At 40.9% G+C, this 14,632-nt stretch overlaps 1 protein-coding gene and 1 long non-coding RNA gene across 2 annotated transcripts in view; one reads left to right on the top strand and one right to left on the bottom strand.

Moving 5' to 3' along the window:
- Positions 1–14,632, top strand: part of LOC117462104 (receptor-type tyrosine-protein phosphatase N2-like) — a 305,455-nt gene that overhangs the window by 268,158 nt on the left and 22,665 nt on the right. Inside the window, exons 16-18 of the mRNA XM_034104169.2 lie at positions 875–1,022; positions 3,682–3,755; positions 13,327–13,404. Coding sequence (XP_033960060.1) covers positions 875–1,022; positions 3,682–3,755; positions 13,327–13,404 — 300 coding nt within the window. The remainder of the gene's footprint in view (positions 1–874; positions 1,023–3,681; positions 3,756–13,326; positions 13,405–14,632) is intronic.
- Positions 1,110–6,822, bottom strand: LOC117462107 (uncharacterized). Its single transcript, XR_004553801.2, has 3 exons — positions 6,688–6,822; positions 1,301–1,368; positions 1,110–1,174 (listed from the first exon to the last, which is right to left on the bottom strand). It is a non-coding gene; the product is annotated as an uncharacterized lncRNA (long non-coding RNA).

The raw sequence follows: 14,632 nt of genomic DNA, 5'->3' as shown, positions 1-14,632 counted from the left end.
CAAAGCTGATATCTTATATTGCTTTATGTCCTGATCGAAGCAAATAGAAATCTGATCCCATGAGATTCTTCACTAATCAGTCTTTAAAAAAAGCTCAAAAAAAGTCTTTGAAATGAGGCTCAAAGCTTTTTCTCTGTCAGTCATTTGTTTGTAAAATGCCTTATTTTTAAGATTTGCTAACGAGGAGAAACAAGCTTCATTATCTCGCGCTAGCAGCTCGAGCTGAGCGCATTGTCCTCGAAACAACTTCAGCTTCGATATGCCGGGTTCATTAGCAGACAGTTCATCAAAGTCACCGTGTCTCGCTTAATCATGAACACCTATAACGGTACGTCTGGTTTTTCAGGTAGAGTAGATGGACCGATAAGAACTTATGAAATAATGAAGACATGCATTCGGACGCTATCCATGGTTTATACGTCCAGGTCGTTGTGCGTAAAGAAGCGGAGTGAGTGGAAAGGATAGGATGTGTTTTACTGAACTATTAGGATTACGTATGTTGCATCGTTGGATGAGCACAATGACACAAAGCCTATGAATAATGTCTTCTTTAAAGTCATACAAGAACGGACAGGCATCTCATATAACATGCATTTTACCATAAGCAACAAAACACAGACTTCCTACTAAATCTCTAAGTTAAACATACACTTGACGTTCATCGTCTTGAAGGTGATTCCACAGTGGGCTGAAATATGTGAAATTGTGCGGTTCACAAATCAGTTGAAACCCTCTTCCCAATAAAAAGACACAAGACGTCGATAATAATTGCATCGAAGTAGGTCTTTGTAAAGAAACAGGAGTATAGTAGACAACCCTGCAGTGTCTCCAGATGTTCTCCTCACCTCCTCCTCTCTCTCTTCTCCTCCCTCAGTCCTACATGGAGGACCACATGAAGAATAAGGACCGCCTGGCGAAGGAGTGGGAGGCTCTGTGTGCGTATCAGGCCGAGCCCAACGCCTGCACCGTGGGTCTGAAGGAGGGGAACGCCAAGAAGAACCGCTCCTCCGCTGTGGTGGCATGTAAGACAAATCCAGTTTTATTTATATAGCATATATAAACGATTTTAGGTCGCGCCAAAGTGATGTACATATAATAAAAATAGCCTACTGTCGAGACATTTTACAGCGAAGACAAGAAGTCTCTCAGTCTGGATTGTTTTCTTAGGGTCCATCTGTGAAGAAGTTAAGAGTCGCGGTCATTACACATTAGCATCTAGATAGTAATGCAGACATATCTTCTGTTCTGATTGGTGTACTTTCATTCAATCAAATGTCAACTTCTCCCTTTTTGTTCTTACCATGCAATGGAAAGAGAAGTTTTACTCATCGTTATCCAAAAGAAATACTGCGTCTCTGCCGTCGTAGCCTGTAAGACATGAAGTCTCTCAGTTTGGATAGGGTCTATCTGAGTAGCAGTCATAATAATAATAATAATGGGTTCCATTTATAAAGCACTTCATATTTGAATTCAAATCCCGAAGTGCTACAAGCAGTGAGCATGAACAGTATAAATAAACATTACACAACACGGTAGTATTAATAAAAAGCAATACAAAAATAAAAATAAATAAAAGGGTGATAAGAAGGTCTAGGGAAAGGCTCTTTTGAAGAGATGGGTTTTGAGGCCTTTTTTAAAAGCCTCCACGCTCTGTGGTGCTCTCATGTGGTCGGGGAGAGCGTTCCACAGACTGGGGGCAGCCGAGCAGAAGGCCCGGTCTCCCGTAGTACGGAGCTTAGTCCTGGGGGGTTTGAGGAAGTTGGAGTTGCTGGGGAGCAGGTGGTCCGCAAGGAGGTAAGGGGGGTGAGGAGTTCCTTGAGGTAGGGAGGGGCAGTTCCATGGACACACTGGTGGGTGAGGACGGAGACCTTGAATTCGATCCTCAGTTCCACGGGGAGCCAGTGTAGTGCTTTAAGGATGGGGGTGATGTGATCGTATTTGCGCAGCCTCATCAGGATCCTAGTAACTTGTCAAGTGCACATTAGCATTTAGATAGTGATGTGTTCATATCTTTGGTTGCTACAACAGATTTCTCTTCTCCCTTGCTTTTGACCAGAGCAGTTTGAATAATCATTATCTAAAATACATAAATACTGCTTCACTGCTGCCTTCCTGCATCCACAGTTACTGTAAGGGCTCAGACTGGTCACGCTTTGTCTTTTCTTATCATGAGAAAGATAAGATGGAAATCAGCACAAACATATCAGCACTCGCACCACAGCCTATCAGCTGATCTGAATCTGCTTGTGTTACTAAAGCCATTATCAAAGATTAAAAGATACATAGGTAATAATAGCGCTTTTCTAGAAACTCAACGACACTTCATTCATAAAAAATACACACTTAAAATATATAAAACACAACATTACAGATTAGGCAGTTATTTTTTGGTAAGAAACCAAAAATAAAAAAACGCTTAAAGTACATTTTAAGTTCGTCCAAACATGCTAATGCTAACAGAACATGATCTGCATTTCAATTGTGGCTCAATTCTTTGGTTTACATGTCTGCAAAAACTCAACAAAGTAACAAATATGATCATTTCTTTATCATAATGACGTATACTTGTGTACGGTGACTTTATTGAGTCTAAATGTCAGTATGCACAGGAGATTATATTACCAATCAACCTGGGCTCGACTTCATCGGATTCTGACAGCATTGGCACCGCAGGTAGCACGATAAGAGACATGTGGAGGACATGGAGGGCAGACTATGTCTAAAAGGTCCAAAGCTCTCCTCCTGATCAACGCTTTCCTCGACAACACTCCCATACTCTCCGCCCGGACGCTATTATCAGAAGCAGATGCAGCGAGCAGAAGGGTTGTAAATTAGTTTTCTATTAAAGCTCTCCTGCACCGACCTCATCAATGATTAAAATGTGCTAAGCCTCTGTGGAAATAGACCGTTCTCTGCGCCGCGCTTAATGAAATCCAGGGTGTCAGCAGGGAGAGCAGTTCGTCAGGAGGAATAGATGGTGCTTCCTATTTGAAGCACCACTGGCTTCTCCTGCAACTCGCTCGTTAAGGGAGGAAAGAACAGAATAGCACGATGTAACAATTCAGAAGAAAGTGTAAGTGGACCTGAGAGGGTGGAGGGCACATCCTCCGAAGTTGACTTGATGCTTTCTACCATCAAGAGTCAACAGAACAGCTGACTGCACTCTTATATTCCTGTTTGCATGTTCCCGAATGTACTCAAACAGTCAGTTTTATATATATATAAAAAAAAAATATCCTCTCGTTTTCTGTCTCGTCTCAATACGTATACTGCCCTTCTTCAATATTTTCTTTCAGTCCTATTCGTTACACTTATACTACATGTCGCCATGCTTTGAATTCGGAGCTAGACACATTGTAAGAACATTTGAAACAACGTTATTGTTTGTGAGGAAAATCCTAATAAATCGCTCGATTATCCCAAAAACAAAATGGCTGCCGTTCCGTGTGTCCAGCATCACGCCCTAAACTTTAATCCAGGTTCATTTGGATGCACTTGTGCACTCGAAATAGCAACTATAAGTACAGAAGTATATTGAGGCTACAGTGGGAGTCCTTCATACTCAACATGTACGCCAATAATGACTAGTTGCTATGCATGTAACGTGGCAACTGTACACTCCTTAGTCTCCTTAGAGCGATTTGAAGACAACGTTTCCTGATTTCCTCCGTTGTGTTCCAGATGATCATTCCAGAATCCCCTTGAAGGTGGAGAACAGCCAAGGAAACTCTGATTACATCAACGCCAGCCCCATCGTAAGTACAACAGTACACACATGCTTTACTCAAGGAGAAGTACAGATACTCGTGTTTAAAAATACTCTGGTGAAAGTAGAAGTACTGACTGAACTTCTTTACTCAAGTCAAAGTAAAGAGGCTTTGAAGTGTACTTCAGTAAAAAGTACCCATACCTAGCAGCTGCTTTAAAGAGTACCTGACCTCCCTTTATATCAATAGAACAATAATGTCATTGTTAGCTAATGAATGTTTCCATGCTGAACAACGGCAACATGACAACGTTTCCATTGGTCCCTCTTCTTTAGAGAAGACCAGGAAGTGATGGATACACGGATCGTGTTCCAACCAATAGGCACGCAGCGACTCTAAAGAATAATGATCACGCACCAAACACACATTCAGACTAAAGGAACCAGCTGTTTGGGAAATGAGAGAAGTAGAAAGTACAGGTATTTGAGTTCAACATGTTTGAAGTAGAAAGTACAGGTATTTGAGTTCAACATGTAAGAAGTAGAAAGTACAGGTATTTGACTTCAACATGTTTGAAATAGAAAGTAAAGGTATTTGAGTTCAACATGTGAGAAGTAGAAAGTACAGGTATTTGGGTTCAACATGTAAGAAGTAAAAAGTACAAGTATTTGAGTTCAACATGTAAGAAGTAGAAAGTACAGGTATTTGGGTTCAACATGTAAGAAGTAAAAAGTACAAGTATTTGAGTTCAACATGTAAGAAGTAGAAAGTACAGGTATTTGAGTTCAACATGTGAGAAGTAGAAAGTACAGGTATTTGTGTTCAACATGAGAGAAGTAGAAAGTACAGGTATTTGAGTTCAACATGTGAGAAGTAGAAAGTACAGGTATTTGTGTTCAACATGTAAGAAGTAGAAAGTACAGGTATTTGAGTTCAACATGAGAGAAGTAGAAAGTACAGGTATTTGAGTTCAACATGAGAGAAGTAGAAAGTACAGGTATTTGAGTTCAACATGTAAGAAGTAGAAAGTACAGGTATTTGAGTTCAACATGTGAGAAGTAGAAAGTTCAGGTATTTGGGTTCAACATGTAAGAAGTAGAAATTACAGGTATTTGAGTTCAACATGTAAGAAGTAGAAAGTACAGGTATTTGTGTTCAACATGAGAGAAGTAGAAAGTACAGGTATTTGAGTTCAACATGTAAGAAGTAGAAAGTACAGGTATTTGAGTTCAACATGTAAGAAGTATAAAGTACAGGTATTTGGGTTCAACATGTAAGAAGTAGAAAGTACAGGTATTTGAGTTCAACATGTAAGAAGTAGAAAGTACAGGTATTTGTGTTCAACATGTAAGAAGTAGAAAGTACAGGTATTTGAGTTCAACATGTAAGAAGTAGAAAGTACAGGTATTTGAGTTCAACATGAGAGAAGTAGAAAGTACAGGTATTTGAGTTCAACATGAGAGAAGTAGAAAGTACAGGTATTTGAGTTCAACATGTGAGAAGTAGAAAGTTCAGGTATTTGGGTTCAACATGTAAGAAGTAGAAAGTACAGGTATTTGAGTTCAACATGTAAGAAGTAGAAAGTACAGGTATTTGAGTTCAAAATGTAAGAAGTAGAAAGTACAGGTATTTGTGTTCAACATGAGAGAAGTAGAAAGTACAGGTATTTGAGTTCAACATGAGAGAAGTAGAAAGTACAGGTATTTGAGTTCAACATGTAAGAAGTAGAAAGTACAGGTATTTGAGTTCAAAATGTAAGAAGTAGAAAGTACAGGTATTTGTGTTCAACATGAGAGAAGTAGAAAGTACAGGTATTTGAGTTCAACATGAGAGAAGTAGAAAGTACAGGTATTTGAGTTCAACATGTAAGAAGTAGAAAGTACAGGTATTTGAGTTCAACATGTGAGAAGTAGAAAGTTCAGGTATTTGGGTTCAACATGTAAGAAGTAGAAAGTACAGGTATTTGTGTTCAACATGAGAGAAGTAGAAAGTAAAGGTATTTGAGTTCAACATGTAAGAAGTAGAAAGTACAGGTATTTGAGTTCAACATGTAAGAAGTATAAAGTACAGGTATTTGGGTTCAACATGTAAGAAGTAGAAAGTACAGGTATTTGAGTTCAACATGTAAGAAGTAGAAAGTACAGGTATTTGTGTTCAACATGTAAGAAGTAGAAAGTACAGGTATTTGAGTTCAACATGTAAGAAGTAGAAAGTACAGGCATTTGAGTTCAAAATGTAAGAAGTAGAAAGTACAGGTATTTGAGTTCAACATGTAAGAAGTAGAAAGTACAGGTATTTGAGTTCAACATGTAAGAAGTATAAAGTACAGGTATTTGAGTTCAACATGTAAGAAGTAGAAAGTACAGGTATTTGTGTTCAACATGTAAGAAGTAGAAAGTACAGGTATTTGTGTTCAACATGTGAGAGGTAGAAAGTACAGGTATTTGTGTTCAACATGTGAGAGGTAGAAAGTACAGGTATTTGTGTTCAACATGTGAGAAGTATAAAGTACAGGTATTTGTGTTCAACATGTAAGAAGTAGAAAGTACAGGTATTTGAGTTCAAAATGTAAGAAGTAGAAAGTACAGGTATTTGAGTTCAACATGTAAGAAGTAGAAAGTACAGGTATTTGAGTTCAACATGTAAGAAGTATAAAGTACAGGTATTTGAGTTCAACATGTAAGAAGTAGAAAGTACAGGTATTTGTGTTCAACATGTAAGAAGTAGAAAGTACAGGTATTTGTGTTCAACATGTGAGAGGTAGAAAGTACAGGTATTTGTGTTCAACATGTGAGAGGTAGAAAGTACAGGTATTTGTGTTCAACATGTGAGAAGTAGAAAGTACAGGTATTTGTGTTCAACATGTAAGAAGTCAAAGTAAAAAGTCTTCAGAAAATAAGTAGTGGAGTAAAGTATTGATACCAGAAAAATGCACTTGTAATGTACAGTAACAAAGTATTTGTACTCCACTACTTCCCACCTCTGCCTCCTCTGCATTGTAACACCAACGCTACACTATGCCAGGCTCCAACATCCCGCGGAAACAAAGGCAGCCTCCCGTCGTACAATATACACGTTTTGATGCTCCACTTGCGTAGCTCCAGCAGCAGTGTGGAGGTTCTGCTCCATGAATATTAATGATGGTTTCGCAGCAAACACAAGGCGTGGGGAAGGACATGCGCACGACTCTCTCTCTCCGCTCGCTTCTCGTTCACGAAAAGAAAATAGATCTGCGGGGTCCTGGGGGAGTGATTGTTTCTGACCTTGGGTTATGCTAATGTCTCGCTAGTTTGTGTTTACTGTTACGGTGTGTGACGCTCATACTTGCCAACCTTGAGACCTCGGAAATCGGGTGCATTTCAAAACCAGCGCGGGGGGTGCTAGTGGATCGCCGGAGCTGTGAGATTAACATTAACATGCTTATTGTCGTGGTAAGTGCACTGCCTTGCGGCCCGTAGCAGCATCCTTGATGGAGCATATGTGTGGGCTACAGGAAAGGAGTGAGCAGTCGATTCTTGTTCTGTTTTCTGTGACTATCTGCCTCACCCTCTCAGACTTTCAGTTGCGCGCGACTAAAGAGACGCGCTACCATGGAAACCAAACAATGGTGTAGCTGTATTAAAGTCTGAGTCCAAACAGTCCTGAGTAAATCTGATTTAGTCAGAAATCGAGAGAAATGTGATCCCGGGAGGAAACCGGGAGAGGGCTATGAAATCGGGAGTCTCCCGCGAAAATCGGGAGGGTTGGCAAGTATGGTTCCGCTCCACTCGCCGAGGCCTTCTCCTTGATTGCGGTGCAGATTTAAACAGCCTGCGGGAAGATGAAGAGAGAGCCGTGTGAATTCAGGAAGGGAGTGTATCAATCTGGAAACCAGTGTCGGAGCAGTGTGTGTACGTTTCCCCCGAGGCACACACACTGGTGTTCCATTAAAAGCAACAGAAACGCTATGCATTTCAAATCTGGGCATCGCACCAAGAAGTGGCTAAGTGTGAGTGTGTGTGTGGGGGGGGGGGGGTGTGTGTGTGTGGGGGGGGGGGGGGGTGTATGTGTGTGTGTGAGAGAAGCTGAGAAGGAATCAAAACTTCACAGGAACAATGTCACTAATACAAACAGCTGGAACACATGTACCCACGCAAGCACAAGAAAGAAACACACACACTCACACACGCACACAGACACACACACATGTATATCTCACACACTCTGAGGAGAACATGAAAAGACACTGACATGTACACACTTACACACACAAGCTTGCATACTCCCCTCACTCACACACACACACACGATATAAAACCTTCAGTGCAGACACCCACGCGGACACGTTTATGCACACTCTCAAATGTGAACACTGTGCATACATTCTCACCTCCCACACACACACATACACACACACATATATTATAGGATGAATGTATGTGAACATACGGTACACACTGAGGTTATTTAAGGAACAATTTCTACCACAAGCGAAAAAACGAGATGTTTGAGATTTGTCGATAGAACATATTCAATGTCACGGTTTCCCGACCAAAATAACATTCTTATATCGTAACTATAATATATACAAAACAATAGTACCACTAATAGTTACTGACATCCATTCAAACCTTTAAAAAACCTACATTTCTTTGGATTTGAAAGCATCATTCTGCAGAAGAGCTCTTAGAGTTTTCCTAAGAAGATGCAAAGACCATAAAAAACGTATGAGATTTCAAAATGTGAGTTATTATTCGCGGATATTTGTCACGTCTATAGTTTTAACTACAATTAAATATTTGGCACCAGTTCCTAACAAATTGTGTTGTATCAAACAACACAATGCCTTTTCTTTAAACGTACCTCATATAATAATAATAATTCCTTATATTTAAATTATTATAGCGTTTTTTCAATGACCCAAAGCACTTTACGGATATTTACAGTTTCGCCCCCTTCATCTGATGATCAGTGCACAGCCCACTGCGCCACACCGCCCATCTTCACACCTCGAAGTCATCGAGGCGCGTTACAAGTACACATCGATATCATACATGTACTGTGGACAGGACCCACAGGAGCAGATTCGGGTGAAGTGTCTTGCCCAAGGACACAGCGGCCTGACGCGGGTTTCGAACTGGAGTCTCCAACGCCCGCTTGATCTGATTATCTCACGCACAGCCCACTGCGCCGCTCCGCTCCACATATGACTGATTTAAATTCCCTGCGAGGTGCCTGCCAAAATCCCAGTAGCGTGAATAACTTACACAGAAGGATTCGTAGTGAATGATCGTCAGTGAAATACCTCAAACACAGATGTAGAAAAGGCTCAACAATCCAAGAACCACGTCTCTACAGCTGGTGAGAAAAAGACCCTCACAAACGGGATGAACAGTTGTCCGTTAATCCACCAGATGTTCCTGTGTGTGTGTTAGCTAAAGTAAGGCTAACACACATTAGCTAAAGTGCATCATTAAAGCGTTGCACAGCCTTCCTGGATGTTATACGCTCAGCTTCTCATTAGATATGTGTCTGGATGTCTCCTGCTGAGATTTAATTGCGACCAGCAGCTGGAGGCAGAGCCAACAAGGGACGCTACAGAGATGATGGTTATTTTACGAGGCGAGGTCTTTAGCCTCGTGTTTAAATCCCAACACGGTGGTTCAGAGTCATTTAGTTTGGTCTATACCTTCTCAACTATGGTTTGATGAGACAGGACTTTTAAGACCAAAACTCCTCCAACACGACGATTCACTAAGATTTTATGGATGAAAATATGTCAAGATGTTATGAGGACGACTCCATTTTGAATTTGCCGTGACAAACAAGTCACTTATAAAAGGTATTATTAACTCACCGCTGGCTGGCCGAGAACTCACTGCTCCATATTTTCTCTTTTGCTAACTGGACTTATATCTTATCAGGGTACATTTCACATCGGTGTTGAATGGAATATGCAGAGATGATGGATAATAGTGTTACGAAGCGAGGTCGAGCCTCATGTTTAAATCCCAACGTAGAGTATCAGAGTCCTTTAGTTAGGTCTATACCTTCTGAAATACACTGAACAAAAATATAAACGCAACACTTTTGTTTTTGATCCCATTTTTCATGAGATGAACTCAAAGATCTAAAACATTTTCTATGAACACAAAATAACCATTTCTCTCAAATATTGTTCACAAATCTGAACAAATGTGTGATAGTGAGCACTTCTCCTTTGCCGAGATAATCCATCCCACCTCACAGGTGTGGCATATCAAGATGCTGATTAGACAGCATGCTTATTGCACAGGTGTGCCTTAGGCTGGCCACAATAGAAGGCCACTCTGAAACGTGCAGTTTTGCTTTATTGGGGGGGTCCGAAAACCAGTCAGTATCTGGTGTGAGGGGTAGGGGTAGGGTAATGTTGTGAATTGAGTGGCCCATGGTGGTGGTGGTGGGGTTATGGTAGGGGCAGGCGTATGTAATGGACGACGAACACAGGCCACTCGATTCACAACATTACCCTAACCCTACCCCTAACCCTACCCCTCACACCAGATACTGCCTGGTTTTCGGACCCCCCCAGACCCCCCCCAATAAAGCAAAACTGCACGTTTCAGAGTGGCCTTCTAGTGTGGCCAGCCTAAGGCACACCTGTGCAATAATCATGCTGTCGAATCAGCATCTTGATATGCCACACCTGTGAGGTGGGATGGATTATCTCGGCAAAGGAGAAGTGCTCATTATCACAGATCTTTTCAGATTTTTGAACAATATTAGAGAGAAATGGTTATTTTGTGTTTATAGAAAATGTTTTAGATCTTTGAGTTCATCTCATGAAAAATGGGAGCAAAAACAAAAGTGTTGCGTTTATATTTTTGTTCAGTGTAAGAATGGTTGGATCAGACGGGACTTAATTCTCCTCCAACACGACATTTCACTATTAGTTTATGAATGAAAATGTGTTTAAATGTTTGTAGGTCAAGGAGGACTACAGCATTTTGAATTTGAAGATGATTAACTTAAGTGCCAAGGTTTTGAAACTTCATTAACACTTTTTTACCATGCCTAAAAACACAACAAAAAACTCTGAATGTTTTTGGGAACTTTCAGAAAGACCAAGAATTATCTCACCAAACATGTTCTAAGTCCCCTTTTAGTTGTATTTCAGACACCTTTGGTTTGTTTAAAGGGTTTTGATGAAACTACTGCCCAAGCAACTAAAGTCCCGCTGTAACGGCAGTTTGTGGCACTGAAAGGAAAGTCAGTAGAATATGTGAACGTCACCCTCACAGAGGTGTCAGACTGTAGTGACAGTTTGATCCAACATTAAACATTAAAGACAGGTTGCGATCGCACGCACACACACACACACACACACACACACACACACACACACACACACACACACACACACACACACACACACGCACACACACATAAATGGACTTCTTCATTCCTTCCGAATTTGAGGCAAACACTCAATAACGTATAATTGCTTTTGTCACACCCTCGACTTTTGTCCCTTCTTTTACGAGGGTGTGTGTGTGTGTGTGTGTGTGTGTGTGTGTGTGTGTGTGTGTGTGTGTGTGTGTGTGTGTGTGTGTGTGTGTGGTGTGTGTGTGTGTGTGTGTGTGTGTGTGTGTGTGTGTGTGTGTGTGTGTGTGTGTGTGTGTGTGTGTGTGTTTACCTGGAGACACATTATGATGAAGAAACAGAGAAGGATACAAGAAAATAAGACTTTCAGAATTTAATATATATCATTCGGAAATGGGCCAAGTACTTTTATTTATTGTACTTTACGTATATTTTCATGCCAATACTTTAACTTGAGTACAATTTCGAATGCAGTACTTTTACTGTTTTTACAGAGTATTTGTACAATTTAGTATTACTACTTATTTAGGTGTAAAATAGTATTGCTTCATCCATAGTCTCATTCTTGCACAGGAAACATACTCATCTGTCCGTGAGACTTTTTATGTACAAGTATTTTAAATTATGCCGTACCATTTTGGTTTAGTGAAATTGAACTCAAGTTTAGAAAAAGACGACCAGGTTTAATTTACTGTTCAGCGTTTATTTTTCCATCAAGCAAATCCATGTTTGAATGTTTTAATGTGCACTCTCTGGTACATGTCACCGCTTCTCCCTCTCAGCCACTTCATCTGAAGTGTATTAGTATTGTTTGGCATTCATAAAAGGAAACGCCCCAGAACTCGTCCGTCTTCCCTCTGTAATTTCTTCCAGCTAAATCGGTCTTCCCAATTACTACATTTACCGTGAGCATTTGCATCGTAATAAGCAGGGCTGTCGCGTCTTCGCTCTCTCAACTCACGGTGGTCTCCTGTCCTTTGCTCTCGTCTCCTACGCCTTCCTTCTGCAATTAACGTTAAGAAGAAACTAGAAACTCTTACCTTTTTCATCACGAAGTCTTTTTGCAAAGATAATGAGACAAGGGAGACATTTCTGTAGCTTAAAGGGGCCCTATGTTCATTTTCAGGTTCATATCAGCATGAAGTGTCTCTACTTTAAAGAGTCCTCTCCTGCTGATGTTCAGGTGTATATCAGTATGAAGTGTCTCTACTTTAAAGAGTCCTCTCCAGCTGGTGTTCAGGTGTATATCAGTATGTAGTGTCTCTACTTTAAAGAGTCCTCTCCTGCTGATCCTCAGGTGTATATCACTATGTAGTGTCTCTACTTTAAAGAGTCCTCTCCTGCTGATGTTCAGGTGTATATCCGTATGTAGTGTCTCTACTTTAAAGAGTCCTCTCCTGCTGATGTTCAGGTGTATATCCGTATGTAGTGTCTCTACTTTAAAGAGTCCTCTCCTGCTGATGTTCAGGTGTATATCAGTATGTAGTGTCTCTACTTTAAAGAGTCCTCTCCTGCTGATGTTCAGGTGTATATCAGTATGTAGTGTCTCTACTTTAAAGAGTCCTCTCCTGCTGATGTGCAGGTGTATATCAGTATGTAGTGTCCCTACTTTAAAGAGTCCTCTCCTGCTGATGTTCAGGTGTATATCAGTACGTAGTATCTCTACTTTAAAGAGTCCTCTCCTGCTGATGTTCAGGTGTATATCAGTATGTAGTGTCTGTACTTTAAAGAGTCCTCTCCTGCTGATGTTCAGGTGTATATCAGTATGTAGTGTCTCTACTTTAAAGAGTCCTCTCCTGCTGATGTGCAGGTGTATATCAGTAAGTAGTGTCTCTACTTTAAAGAGTCCTCTCCTGCTGATGTTCAGGTGTATATCAGTAAGTAGTGTCTCTACTTTAAAGAGTCCTCCCCTGCTGATGTTCAGACCTCTTTAAATGTTCACAGTTTAAATAAGTGGAACACTGCAATAGCCAGAGCAATACTTTAAAAAGTTCTCCTCCTTCTTCCTCGGCCTGAACTCCTGATGAACCTACTTTAAAATGTAATGTTTTATTCAATGCTCTGAGTTACTGTTTTAATCTCACGTCTTGCACCGACTTCTTTATCATTTGTCCTCTGCTGTTTTGTCACGGACTCTCTGGAAAAGGATCCTTAATTCCAGAGTAGATCCAGAGTTAATTATAATAAACACAGATTTAATATCTGATTTGTATTTAATGTGAAAAAGATATTACAATCGTCTTTTCTAACGTTTTCTTCCTCTTTCCTCTCCTCTCAGATGGATCACGATCCGAGGAACCCGGCCTACATCGCCACTCAAGGCCCACTGCCCTCCACAGTGGCTGATTTCTGGCAGGTAAAAACACACACACACTCTCACACACACACACACACACACACACACACACACACACACACACACACACACACACACACAGTCACGAAAAAAGAAATCAATACGTTTCCTCTCTTAAACAAGAGCTAGGCGTTTTTTATTAGTGCAGCGATCCACACGGGAGAGCAGCTTGTTCTGTGGATGTCATTATTAATCTCTGCCTCGCCATCTCACACACACACACACACACACACACACACACACACACACACACACACACACACACACACACACACTATGCTGGCCACAATAACTTATCGATCCCCTGGTCTCAGATTCTAATCCAATCTAACATTTGAGACAGTGGAGAAAGTGTTTCATGTCCCCTGTAACAACGTGTCCTTCTGTTGACGTGTGTGTGTGTGTGTGTGTGTGTGTGTGTGTGTGTGTGTGTGTGTGTGTGTGTGTGTGTGTGTGTGTGTGTGTGTGTGTGTGTGTGTGTGTGTGTGTGTGTGTGTGTGTGTGTGTGTGTGTGTGTGTGTGTGTGTGTGTGTGTGTGTGTGTGTGTGTGTGTGTGTGTGTGTGTGTGTGTGTGTGTGTGTGTGTGTGTGTGTGTCACAGTCCTGCTAGTTGCCATCTTGGCCGATAACAGAGAATTCTCAGGCTCTGGTTTATTTGAATCTCTGTGCTTCATAATGCGTCAGAGATCTGAAGGGCCGTGTCGGACATTAGCTAAGTGTATTAACTCAAGTGCTGTTCTTAAGTACAATTTGGAGGTTTATTCCAGAACTCCACTACCGTTTGGAAGCAACTACTGTGCTCGTTACACCTCTCCATGTATTCTACTGCGTTAGTTACGTTGCAGGTTCATATGAACCTTTGAATGGTCATTCGAAGGCGATGTCCATGAGCGATATGGGTGTAGTTACGGTCTAATATGGGTCGAATAACATGAGTCGTATGTGGCTGTAAGAGCAGTGTACCATGGGTGTACTAGGGGTGTATTAACGTGTGTGTTATGTAGAAAATAGCAATACTTGTAACAGTATTTCTACACTGAGGTATTAATACTTTAGTAATACATCTGAATACTTCGTCCTCCTCCGCTGAACACATTCTGCAATGTCCAGTTTCCACAACAAGCACTTAAGCACTTTGAATCTGCTAAAGAGCACCGTGTGCACTTTTCCTCCCTGATAAATAACCGTCTAAATTAAATTTGCATTTCCACAAACGGCAAGGATTAAAA

This window comes from Pseudochaenichthys georgianus, chromosome 17 (assembly GCF_902827115.2).
Source record: "Pseudochaenichthys georgianus chromosome 17, fPseGeo1.2, whole genome shotgun sequence".
Taxonomy (NCBI): domain Eukaryota; kingdom Metazoa; phylum Chordata; class Actinopteri; order Perciformes; family Channichthyidae; genus Pseudochaenichthys; species Pseudochaenichthys georgianus.
This window is presented reverse-complemented; position numbering and strand designations above follow the sequence as displayed.